The sequence below is a fragment of the Molothrus ater genome, chromosome 5, assembly GCF_012460135.2.
Source record: "Molothrus ater isolate BHLD 08-10-18 breed brown headed cowbird chromosome 5, BPBGC_Mater_1.1, whole genome shotgun sequence".
NCBI lineage: Eukaryota > Metazoa > Chordata > Aves > Passeriformes > Icteridae > Molothrus > Molothrus ater.
This window is the reverse complement of record NC_050482.2, coordinates 41101453-41114355: the sequence shown is the minus strand read 5'-3', so window position 1 is coordinate 41114355 and position 12903 is coordinate 41101453. Positions and strand designations below refer to the sequence as shown.

At 32.2% G+C, this 12903-nt stretch overlaps 1 protein-coding gene across 1 annotated transcript in view; it reads right to left on the bottom strand.

The window, feature by feature from the left end:
* Window positions 1-12903, bottom strand: part of LRRIQ1 (leucine rich repeats and IQ motif containing 1) — a 104127-nt gene that overhangs the window by 11205 nt on the left and 80019 nt on the right. Inside the window, exons 22-24 of the mRNA XM_054514912.1 lie at window positions 9001-9124; window positions 7403-7463; window positions 2515-2635 (exon numbers count right to left, since the gene is read on the bottom strand). Coding sequence (XP_054370887.1) covers window positions 2515-2635; window positions 7403-7463; window positions 9001-9124 — 306 coding nt within the window. The remainder of the gene's footprint in view (window positions 1-2514; window positions 2636-7402; window positions 7464-9000; window positions 9125-12903) is intronic.

Here is a 12903-nt window from a genome sequence, read left to right as displayed (position 1 = left end):
ATATATATAAAAAGTATTTTATTTCCGTATCACATGAATTTGAGCAGGATTTTTTAGTAAATATATTTAAGAATCCATTATTTTGTATTTCTAGACTTTACTTTTCAGTTGGTAAGATCTCAACAATTTATTGATACAATTTCTAAATTACAAGTCATATATAAGGAACGTGTATGATACTCCCAAATAACAGCTCTTGATTCCTAACAATAATTGAATTCTGAGGAACAGCCACAACTATGGATGTTGGAAAGTGAACTCAATAATATTTTATTAATAAAGCTTGTCAAATCATTGAGGTTGAGATCTTCTGAAAAAATGGTACAAGAGCTTGATTTAAGAATTTATTGAAATGACAGGACTTCTAAGGACACAGCATCTTTATAACAATCTAATACAACTTCAGGTTAACTCAAAGGCAACACACCTACTAAATCACTGAAACAGTTCCTAGGCAACTTCATTTACTATTTCAGAAGGCAAAACCAAGAGACACTATAGAATAAGAAAGCATTCTATAACAAATATATTCCTAGCAAAGGCAAATTTATAATGTTTTCAGATTAAAGATATCATGGGGCTAATGATTTATTCTGATCATTGAAAAGCAACAGACTTTGGCAAAGAGAAATAATGTAATAAACATGTTTCTAAACTGCGTATGAAATGTAAAAAGGTGACAGTAATATGTGATTTTATATATCAGAAGTGACACAATTGAATGCATCATCACTGTTTAATTTCTTAAGTCCACGCTGCTAATATTTATAAAGACACATATGCATAAACATATTCAAAAAGACATAAGACTTGGGCTTTTTTTTCCTTAGTTCCTGGATTACTGAAATAAGAATGAATACGTAGGTATGGCACAGTAGATGTATTTTTTGAAAGCATACCTATATTAGCAGACATTGTAAACTCTCTGTCTCTCCATCCCCGCTCCCTCACATTTATCACTCTGCCAGTTGGTTGTTCTTTCCTGCTCCCTTCCTAATCTCTCCTTCTTGAAGGCATAATGCAATGGCACTTTTTTTATTTTCTCAAGAAAAACCCATTCTCCAAGATTCACACAGGCAAGAGTTCATATTAATTTATTTTTGGATGGAGTTACAATATAGGTTACAGCCTAAACAACAGTTATACACTAATAGGAATGCAGTGTATACTATTTAACTCAATTATTCAAGATACAGACTCATTCTATTCTGGATACATGAATAAAATGATAATTTTGTCATTGACATCAGTAGTTTAGAGTTATCTCACCTAAATTCAGGATCTTAGCAGTTAGGAATCTCATCTAATTTAAATGGTGTGGCTTCATTACTAGCCAATGGAGAGAAACAAGAAAACTAAGGACACAATTCATTTTTTTCTAAGATGGCAGGCACAAAGACAGAATTATGGGTTTTTTTCCATTGGTACAATTAACTTAGACTATGACGATAAATTTTATGTAATCTAATTTTAGGAATGTAAAACAATTCAATAAGCACAAACATATTGAGTCACTATATTTTTTGCTTGTGGTGAAGTAATGTAAATAAATCTTCATTCTAAAGCCGTTACAAAGTATGTCAAAAAAATAGAGATTTCAAGTATTTTTACATGTTTTTCTTGAATTTTAATTTTTAAATTGAAAGTGGAAATTCAGTATATATGAAAACATAATCAAAAAGGAAATCCAGAAATTTATATATATAAATTATATTAAATACCTGATCACTATTTTGACAACATTTCAAGAAACTTCACTACTTAAAAAGTTTTAGGAATTTTGATAATTTTGCCAAGTTAATTTAATACAGCTTAAATTTTCCGTAATGTGCTTTTGGGGGGTTTAGGTTTTTATTTATTTGAAAAAAACACTGTACACAAATAGAAAAATAGAGTATGTCATATTTCAGAAATATATTAAAATTTCTTCAGTTATATTACACAAAATAAGACACGAAACTTAAAATTCCATAATTTTATGACATTCAAGAATTTTTTTATATATATATAGAGTCTTTTGTTACCTTCTATGGTATTAGAATGGTAAAAATATAAGGCTTTAAAAGGCTCCTCTAATACTGAGGTATAATAAGTTCAGTGGGATCATAAACTACTGCACGACTGGTAATCAACATGACAGAAATCTCTGCCTTGATTGGTGATATGTGTTCTGGTGCTCAGGTAACAAAACATGCATTTTTCAAAGCTCTTTTGGAAATAAAATAAGAGGAAGATTAAAACCAAATCTTTTTCATACTTAAGGGAAAAGAAAATCTTCTCAGGACTCAGCCATGAGAAGACATCACAGGGGACTTCCCATTAAAATCACAAGAGGAAAGTCTATTGACATCACAGTTTTTAAACTGAACTGTAGTAAATGTATGAAAAGGCTTTAGACAAAAAAGAAACAGAAAGATAAGCATCATGTATTATTAAGGATTCCAAGCATGCTCAGTTCTACTTAGCATTTTAAAGTGATCTTTAATACTGATACTGAAAAGAACCATAACTTACTTGAGGATCTTGCTGAGTGTCTGTGTGGCGGCTTATTTTTTTCTCTGTTCTCAGTCAAAGCACTTCCACTGGCCATGGAAACAAGGTCTAAATCCATGTCTTCTCTGCTTACAGAGCTTGCCTGGAAGCAGTGGGAGAGAATGTACACAATCATGAAACAAAATATAACATTTTCTGAATGTAGCTCACATTACTCCAAATAAACAAACAGGGTCTGTCAAACAACCTTCTTCAAAATGATACCACAATCCTTTTTTGTTGCCTAGGCTGAACAAATGCACTATGTCAAAGCATTTTTGTAAATAAGAGCCGATCTTAAAATTGTGGTTTGTGATCTGAGTCAATGCAACAACAAAAGAAAACATTTTAGTACAGTAATTTTGAAGAAAATCAATCTCGCAGAGGGTTGATGAAACCTTAAACAGCTTAAGATCATTTACTGACCAGACTATAATTTAAGTTATAGTTGAATGCCAGAGATGTCATATTGGATTATTTCCTGCAATATTTATGCTTTATCCAGGACACATATCACTTCAATCAGTCATGGGCCCAGTGAGTAATTTAATCTTTAAGGTTTTTGCTAATTAACCATAACCATCAGACAGCATTTTAATTATACTTTAGGCAAGAGTATTATATTAATTATAAACTTCTGACATCCAGTGGTGGTACGTTTTGACATGAGGCATGTTACCTGCACACAAGTATGACAAGAGAAAAATGAAAATCGTGTTTCATTTTAGCATTGCTGTTTTGGGAACATGTAGGGCAAAGTTTAAAAACCGACCGGGAAGATACCTCCCTCTGCAAATTGCAGATTGTTATTTTTGCAGAAACAACTTCACATTTACTGAAGAATGAAACGAAAAGCTATTCAGCAACAAAAGCAGCCTCTAACAGTAAAAAGATACTGAGGGCCAGTAACAATGATGGGGAAAAAATCAGACACTGCTGATGAGCAGTCTACAAAATTCCCAGCATTCCCGAGTCAGTCGGCTGGAAGTACTGAACATAAGGATTTACTCCTCTAGACTTTGGACCTTCAGAAGTGAAGTCCAGCAAAGCAGATTCAGTCTTTCCTCTCTCTGGGCTGTAGAGCTAGGTATCTTTCAGAACCAGGTGTCTAACTGGGTAATTCTTTTTTAAAAACAAACTACAAAACAAACTACAGAAAAGGAAAAGACTGCTAGTGGTAATGTCATGAAACTTTTGCCTAACATTGTAGTAGCAAGACTGCTCAACTGGGTATCGAGAGACTGGGTCTCAACTCCTTCCTCAGGGGCATAAAGCCCACAGCTCCCCTTTTCTCAGCAAAGTGCTGTTACTATGAAGTTGCAGGCCATTCTGGAGGAGACAATTTCCAGACTTCCTGTTCAAACTACCTCACTGTACCAAAAGCAGCACTGCACCAATGCAGACAGGCTTTGTAGTCAAGTCTAACTTAGAGAACTCAGATGAAATGGAGACCTGTTTCATTTCCTTGTCTTTACTCAGCCACTGTTTAATGTAAAATTCATTAAAAAGTCCAAGCATTTTCAAACCAAACCTCTAAAGATACAGAGATTTTACACTCTTCTTTAGTGATTGCATTCCCTTTGTGTCCGCACAGAAAGTTTATCCCTTGCTCTCTGATGCTTACCTTTTATAGGTTTAACGACGAGGAATTTAAAGTTTTGCTTTGCACAGCTAGTCTTTATTATTGCTGTTAACATCAATATTTTATTTTCTCTTCCACAGCAGTGCCAAGCAACTTTGAAAAAAAATGTTTTATCCTGCCAATTGTTTGTATTTTATTGACCTTAGTATTTACAGTTGCTTTAAGCTTGTGAGAGCTTCCTACGTTCAAAATCTTTAAACTGAAAACTTTTAGTCTTTCATTAGTAGAAATAATGCAATGATTGTGATGCTCAAAGAGATTCAAACCAATGGAAATGATCATCCTTATTTCTATCTCACTGAACACACAACAAAAGTCTTTTTAATGTGGCCATGAGGGCACAAATTTTATACAGCTAACTTTTCCATTGTATTATTATCCAATCCCTACCATCACAGAAACTAAGGCTTCATCATCTTGTAGACAATGATATTCAGGATTTTATGCTAGATTTTACTATGGCTATCTTGATCTCTGATGTAAAATATTTGTTATTTTATTTCAAATAAATGTTTTCACCCAATTACAGTCAGACTAATAGTTAAGGCTGTATTAATCACTGGAGAAAACTTAATTTGGCTTTTTAAAGAAGCTGATTGAAAGTCCTCTGTAGCTAATTAAAATCTTCCCTTTTTTTGCTTATGATTTAGAACCAGATTTTGGAAGAAATTTAAGATACTGGCACAGTTTTTTTTAGACTGTAGTATTAGACTTCCATCTGTAGTGATCACCATAGTTAACTCTTCAGACTTGCTGCCATTTTTTTTACTACCACAAATCTTTCTTATTAATTAGTTGAAAATTAATATCAATCAGGAGGAATCTTTGCCTTGAACACAGCTTTGCATTTGTATATTTGTCTATTTCCAGGTAAAATTATCAAGATGTTCTGTCATCTTCAGAGATAAAAGGTGCTTCTGAATTCAAGTTACATATAAATGATTGAAGATACTGATCAATAGTGAAGGGGTTAACCCTGTAGGTAACTTAAACTTCACACAAGAAGAATCAGGAAGTCTATCCTACAGGCTACTCCACAAAATTATATTCATTTAAAATAATTGTAACTGTAAGCATGCCTTCCTAAGCACTTCAATGGTATTACTAATGAGAAAAATCATCAAAATTACTAAGATTAACATAATAAAGTCTTAGATTTACAGCAGGTTACTACAAAGCAATAATCCCCAGTGAGAAGACTTCATTGTTTATATGTAACCACTGAAATGCAATTTTGTATCCATGAAAAAGAAAGTCTTAATTTACTGGAATGTCCACAAATATCATTTAGAAAACTATATGAAACTTTCAGGATGCAGGCTTATGGAACACATAACAAGCAGGGAATGTCTAGCACATCAGAAAACTTCATTGTTTCAATCATATGGCATAGGAATAAACTACTGGAAATGCCCAGGAATGCTTTCCTCTCCTAATGCTTCCTCCCTCTCTCTTTGCTTTTAATATATATTTTCCATTTTTTTTCAGTTTACAACAATTTTTTGATAATGATTGCAGCTTTTAACTTGATTTTTATCATGATTTCATACCTTTTAAGTAAGCTACTGTGCCAAAACAGTAGGAGCATGTTCACATTTCAACCTTTAAGAGAGAACTCACATAAATTTTAAAACCAAAATTCTCCAGCCATCTGTGTGTACAAACCACACCATTATTTCACTTCCTGTAGAGTACTGCCTTCTGCATTAGAGATACATTTTATTCTATTTTCTATTTCTTGAACCCTCTATTGCATTTTTCTCTGTATTTCACTCATGTGGAACAGTTATGTTATTATGTGGCACAGGCTGTGACAATTCCATAACTTTGCCAGTTATGTGGGCACACCACATAATGCTATTGTGGGATTGCAGCAGTGTTTTGTGGAGAGAACTGCTTAGTGTAAATAACATACAATCTACCTATGTGCACTTATGCTTACCAATAATTGTATCATATATAATTTAGATAACATTATTAAATTATGATTTGCTCAAATTACTGCTTTAGACTCCACATATCAAACCCTACAACAGTCAGTTGGTTCATTATTTCAGCCCTTTCGATTTTAGAAGAACTGAAGAATTGGACACATTTGCCAGAGAAAAATACTTGAAAAAATCTGTCTTAAAGAAAACAGTAATAGTAACATGTAAGACTTAAAATAATTCTTTTCCAAGGTGAATTTTATGGGAGTTTATGGAATCATTTCCAAAACATGCAAATTGCATAGGTTGTGGAGCTAAAGAAGGAAGAGGCTAGATAGGGGCAAGATTGATCAGAGAACAAAATGAGGCATATGACACATAATCTAACTGGGAAATACTTTTTATGCAATATTTTGCATCATGTATATGAGTATGAAATACTAATTCTGCCTAGCTTCTAAAATTTTGCCCCATTTTTTACACTGCACAAAATTTTTTCAATAAGAATATTGCTAATATGGCATTAAAATGTAAAGTCTATATATATAGAAATAGAGTGAGAATGCATTGGCCTGGAGGCATCACAACTGCTTGCTATTAAAGGAATTTTTGGTTATCTCTGACACAGTCTTTCAATTTTGTAAATCTTCAAATTGTTAAATTGCTCATATTTCCCCTCCTGCCAATTTACATGACTACCTGTTTCAGAAAATCCAATTTTTGAAAATGCTGCAAAAAGAGTGAATGAGGAAAAGAGAAGAAGGCATTTAAGATGTAAAGAAATATAAAAAAAAAAGTAGGAGTAAGTCTGACTTCATTGAATGCTTTCAATAACGTCAACATATTAATATACAATTCCAACTTACTGTATTTCAATAAATGAAATTGAAAGCATATTAGAATGATTTAGGTATGCTATATACAGAATTTGAGAATATATAAAGTTGTTTAATTTACAAGCATACACATTTTCAGTAAATAATGTAGTTGGTACTGAACCATATTTAATTTTTTTCAACTTTTTTTGAAAATGCAGATTTAGAAGCTTTAAAAAACACACAGTAGCATTTGATATCTTAAAAACAAACTCAGTGTCAGATCATGATGCTAGAACCCAAAGCACCTACATGGGGTTTTTTGCTAAAATATTTTCTTCTGATCTCCATCAGGGGATGACTCAATTGCCAAACAGAGATAACACTACTGAATTATATTAACCAAAAAGTATCCTGTTTTTACACCAGATAAGGATTGAAAATACCTGGATTCTGCAAAATCCTACAAAGAAACAAATTCTTACCACAAGCTGTACTTGTCTGTTGTCACATATTGCAGGATCTAACTCAGGCAAAAAACGACAGCTGGGAAAAATGTAGAATAGAAATTTCAGTAACTCCCACTGTACTGGGCTCACTAAAATACCTGCACAGATCCTTTTCAGGAAACAATCTTGCCTAATTATTTAAAATAATTTCATGATTAAGATGTATCAGGGAAATTAATATTAACTGATAAAGTATCAGAGCAATTACTATTAATTTTTTGTACTTGATTTAAAAACTAATTAACAATTGTTTATTCAAATGATAGTATATTAAGTCAAACTATTTTAACCAGCATGACTTTTTGTATGCGTTGACATAAATTGTAGAAAAGTCAGTTTTCATATTCCTTTTTGTAGGAATAAAATTGTTTTCAGCTGAAAAAATATATAAGCTGTTCTAAATTGTCTACCAATGAAGTTTGAATGGACATCAGTTGGACTTTTGGCACATTAAAAGAAGATATCATGATCCTTAAAAAAGTCAGTACAAATACTAGGGCATAGCATACACCTGCAGAGGTAGCACAATAATATTTAAGAAAATTGTTTTATAAAATTCTGTGTCTTACTTTCAAACATTATTACCTGTTGTATTCCAGTATTTTCATTCAATTTAAAAGTCATGGAAATTATCTTAAACAAACACTTTGAGTATTTCTCTATTATGAATCACGACTAAAAGAGAAATATTTCTGCAAATATTTCCTAAGGAACATGTTTTTCATCTAGTTTCTACAATCACTGATACAAGCAGGTTATGTGGCATATTTTTGTGCACAAGACAGAACAATTTGCAGCCCATTTAATTGCAAATACATTTTTTATGAAAATAATGATAAAATAATATACTAAACCCATTGCTTGCCTACAGACACTTTGTTTGGTTTTCTTAGAGATGCTTGGCATTGTGTCTACTAATGACTTCATTAAGATAACTAATGCCTTATATTGAATTTATGACCAAAATACACTTACTATGTCTTCATGTTAGTTTAGGCAATATGAACCTTTTCCTTAATAGTATTGACATTTTACCTGTTTAATAACCAAAACTGAACATAGAAGGAACATGTTTACAACACTTTAGTACAGTGCAGTATAAAGATGTAAACGCTGGGTTTATGTTTTGAAGACAAAATATAAATACACACTCTTTACCTAAAAGAAGTATTTTTTTACTTCCTTAATCAAATCTAACAATGTAGCTAATGTTACAGTTGATTTAATTACATAAAACCGTAATATATATCAATAGCATTATAAAATATATCATGAATAAGCACTTTTTTCTACACTCTTTTCAGTCTAAAACCCACTACATTGCTAAAGTAAATCTAAGTAGTTATTTATGATAAGATTCTAAACGTTTTATAACTTCAATTTCAATGTGGAGGAAGTATCTATACAATGACTACTAAGCCAGTTCTAAAGGGTGCCATATTTGGGACCCAGAAATATGGTGTACTGTCTGCTAGCTGCAAAGTCATGTTTGTTTTAGAACCATTTACTTCGGTTTCACTTTACAAGATAAATTTAAAATAAAAAAAAATCTAATTTAAAGGCAATGACCTCACCACTTTGTATTTCTGGAACTGGATGCTTCATAATCCAAAAGCTGTTCATGAAGCCATTGGTATGTGAAGTCTTTTCTCTGTAATTTCTCATCTAAAGTAGCATCCAGCTGAGAAATTTTTTTACCTGTGGAGGAAGAGGAAGATACTCCTGTCTTTCACCATTATTTTAAAATACATTTTCTTTAAGATTTCCTAGATAAACTTGGAACGTATGACTTCTTGGAAAATAAAAAAGGCAATTACTTCATTTTCATGCAGAGTCCAACTATTTAAAATCTCTTTAGATATATTTAAGAAATACTTTTATATTAGTTTTAATTTTATGGTTTGTTTTCTCATTTGGGATGTAATATCAGCCTTCTGAATAAATTTATTTTATTGGGAAATAAAGCTATCCTTTGTTATGAAATTAAAATAGAAGTATATATTATACATAAATTGCTTGTCACAGCTGCCATGAATGTTGCTTATTGTGGTATATCCATAATTAAAATATGCAATAATTTATACTTACAATTCTACTTAGCAATCTGTAAGGTTAAAAAAACAAATCACCATTATATGCAAGAGTTGACACATGGCAATCTTATTACTCTTATCTGTCTTTTACTGATGTGGTCTATTACGATGTTTAAGACATTTTAATGGCAATTTCTGATTTGGATTCCAAAGCAATTGCATCTATGATATCATTTTTCAGAAATTACTACCTACTTTTAGATGACAAATGATATCTAAAGATAGAGAATAAAACAGTGACATTATGGGGAAGAAAACCAAAATGTCCAGTTCTGGAGATCCTTCAGTTTTTGGATCATTCTGCTGAATAACAGGCATGCTAAGGAGCATCAGGAAGAGGCTGCCAGAATTGGAAGAGAGCACAGAGGAGCCATCATTGTTGCATGACAACATTCATGGATTAGAGTATTTTTTTATTTTCTATCCTCATACATAAACTTTCTAGGTTAAATCTTTTTAGCACCTTCAACTCAGGGCTTTTATGAGACATTTGAAAACTTTTTCCTTTTCTAGTTGGTACAAATATTTGGATTTTTTCTCTTTGATGTCATTTCAGATAACACTGCGTTATCATCCTTTTGCTAATTATTCCTTTTGTTTTTCTTTCAAAGATTCTTCTTTGCTCAGTTATATGTCAATATGGCAGCTACTAGAAGGTTTTTAGCAGGAACACTTGAACCACCAAAGACAACTTAACATCAGGTCCATTTGCTCACTATTTAACTTCAGTAACTCCAAAGGGATGGCAGGGGTGGGGACAGCGATATCAGAAGTGCCAAGTTTTCACTCATGTTTTGACATTATAAACTGAAGTTATAGGATATTCAACAATTCATCTTTCAAGCGATTTGGTACATTGCATGCAGTATTTTTAAAATTTAAATTAAAATTCAAAGTTTATAATTTACTTTGCATAAAACACAGGTTTTGCCTCATTGGCATTTTACCTAGCTTTGCCATCAGCTCATTGCTTTCAAATTCTAGCTCAAAGTTAAAGTATCAAAGCTGCTTATTTCATAGTCTGAAATACAAATATTTTTGTTTATTTGTCTTAGTATAGGGAGTCTCTATTCAAACCAAATCCATTCCTTAGGCTGAATGTATTCAAGGCAAGGTGCTGGTCCAGAATATAAAGTTACATATGTCTTGCTAGTCATTCACAGACTAGAACTTAGGCAGAAGAATTTATCCTTAGTTAATGTAAAGAACTCCCATTTACTACCTTAGAAAGACAGAAAATGAAAGTCTTGGATGGACAGTCACTGTATCTATGGAAATGAGTGTGTGAGGGCTGACTAAAAAAGTCAAGCAGTGAATTACTTAATCAGTGCCAAATATTAAAACACTGATAATTACACTGTTCATCAGCTGCCTTTATTAAAGTGGGAACTATTTATATTTTCTAAATTTATGATACTGCCTTCCTGGTTCAGGAGTACAGTCATCTAACCTTTCAATTTTGAAAATTTATAGGTTCCAAGTTCACTGGTATCCTTATGGCTCTTCATTCGAAGACAGATGCTGATTTATATAAACAAGACACATTTTGAGTGACCTCCTAAGAGCACTTCATTTGGAGATTAAACCTTCCACATTTGTTCTCCAATGAGGAATAATCTCCCAAGAAAATATATTTAATTTTTTTCTTATCTGTATTTACAGAAAAGTTGGCCCAGTTTTCGTATCTTTCTAAGGATAAATATGTCTTGTAATTAAAATGATTTGTATTATTTATGCATTCACTAAATTGTTTTTATCCTTTTCCCTATTAAAAGGGAAATCAATGTAGGGGATAAACCCATATTACAAGTTCATGTCTGAGTCTGTGTGTCAGCAATGGTTGAAAGAAGATGAACATACAATAAGCTATAATAAAGCTTACGAAAATATAAATACTTCTAACTTGGCAATCTACTTTCCAAAATTATTTTTAATAATTTTCCTTAGTTGCAGTTTCATTTTTTGATTTAATATGTTTGAAACAGAATAGTTTTATTTAATAAACTTCTATTTTAATATATTTTTATTTTTTCATGCTGATTATTGAAACATAACTGAAACAAAAATGTCATTAAGATAAAAGTACAAAGAAGACCTTCCTTCCTTAAAATTATATATGCTATTAGACAGAATATTCTTTCTTGTATTAGTGTTAATAGTGGCTTTTTTTCTCAAATGGGCAGATGATCTTCAATAATTTGTTTATAATGTTGCAGAAAACTGTATTCTATTTTCTTTCATATCCTTGCTTTTTAGAAGTAGTATCTAGCTTTTTAATTCTTAACAAAAATAAATCTATGTTATGAATTAAAACACTGCATTATCACTTTTCTATTCCACTTATGAACATCATGTGTTCAAGAATCTGGTGTACCAGTATCATTAACATGCATTTGCTTGGTAGCTTTCTTAAATTAGGACTATGTGTTTTTTAAAAACCTGGACCTGATTTTGTAGAAGTAGGAACACTCATAAAAGTTCCAAAGAGCTGTAAGCTTTCTGCATCTTTGAAATGGATCAGACCCATAATCTTTAATTGTTAAATGCGGACGACTCCAAGACTATCAAAGAAAATAGAAATACATCAAAGAAGGCATCAAAACCCAAAATAATTTCAGAAGTATTTAAAGTATCATACCCTCATTAGATTATCGCTCTAAGACTTCAATCTTTTTGACCTTCTTTTTTTACATGACACACATGTTAATAATTTAAGTTTGGAATTATCTTACACTTGGCATTAATACAGTAATGATTTTTAGGTGTTGCCAAATAATCATCCACACAGATACTGTGCACTTAGGCCAGATACAATGCAGCAGTCAGGGCCACCTACTGGCAATTTCCTACAAAATCTGATCATCTAAATAGGGAGAACTTAAAAAAGCCCGGGCATCTGAAATATCTTTGGAACTGCATATTACAGGAAAATAACAAATTCTTTTCTGGGTCACCAAATCCACAAGCAAACCTGTAAAAACCTGAACTTTGATATCAAGAAAAATGTAATCCTTCATCAGTCAAATCTGTTTGCTGGGTGTGCTGTGAGACAAGACAACTCACATTCAGTTAAAAAAATGGATGCTATTATGTGCTTTAAATTAGAGTATCTCCAGGTAATCCATTAAGTGAACTAAAGGAGAAGGGCAAAGAATCTGTGAACTACTTCAGGTGAAGTGCCCTAAATTTTACATGGAGTCAGTTTTCTTTCTTTCCTCCAAGATATATGGATCTTGTGTCCGCAGCTGTAGCTGTCACTGTTAAGAGGACTGAAACACAGCCAAGGAAATAGCTTGGCATATGGAAGCTGGAGATTCATTCTCATCAGGACAAGAGGTACTTGAAACCCATGTTCCCCTGTGGTAGGACAAGTGTTGTTAACAA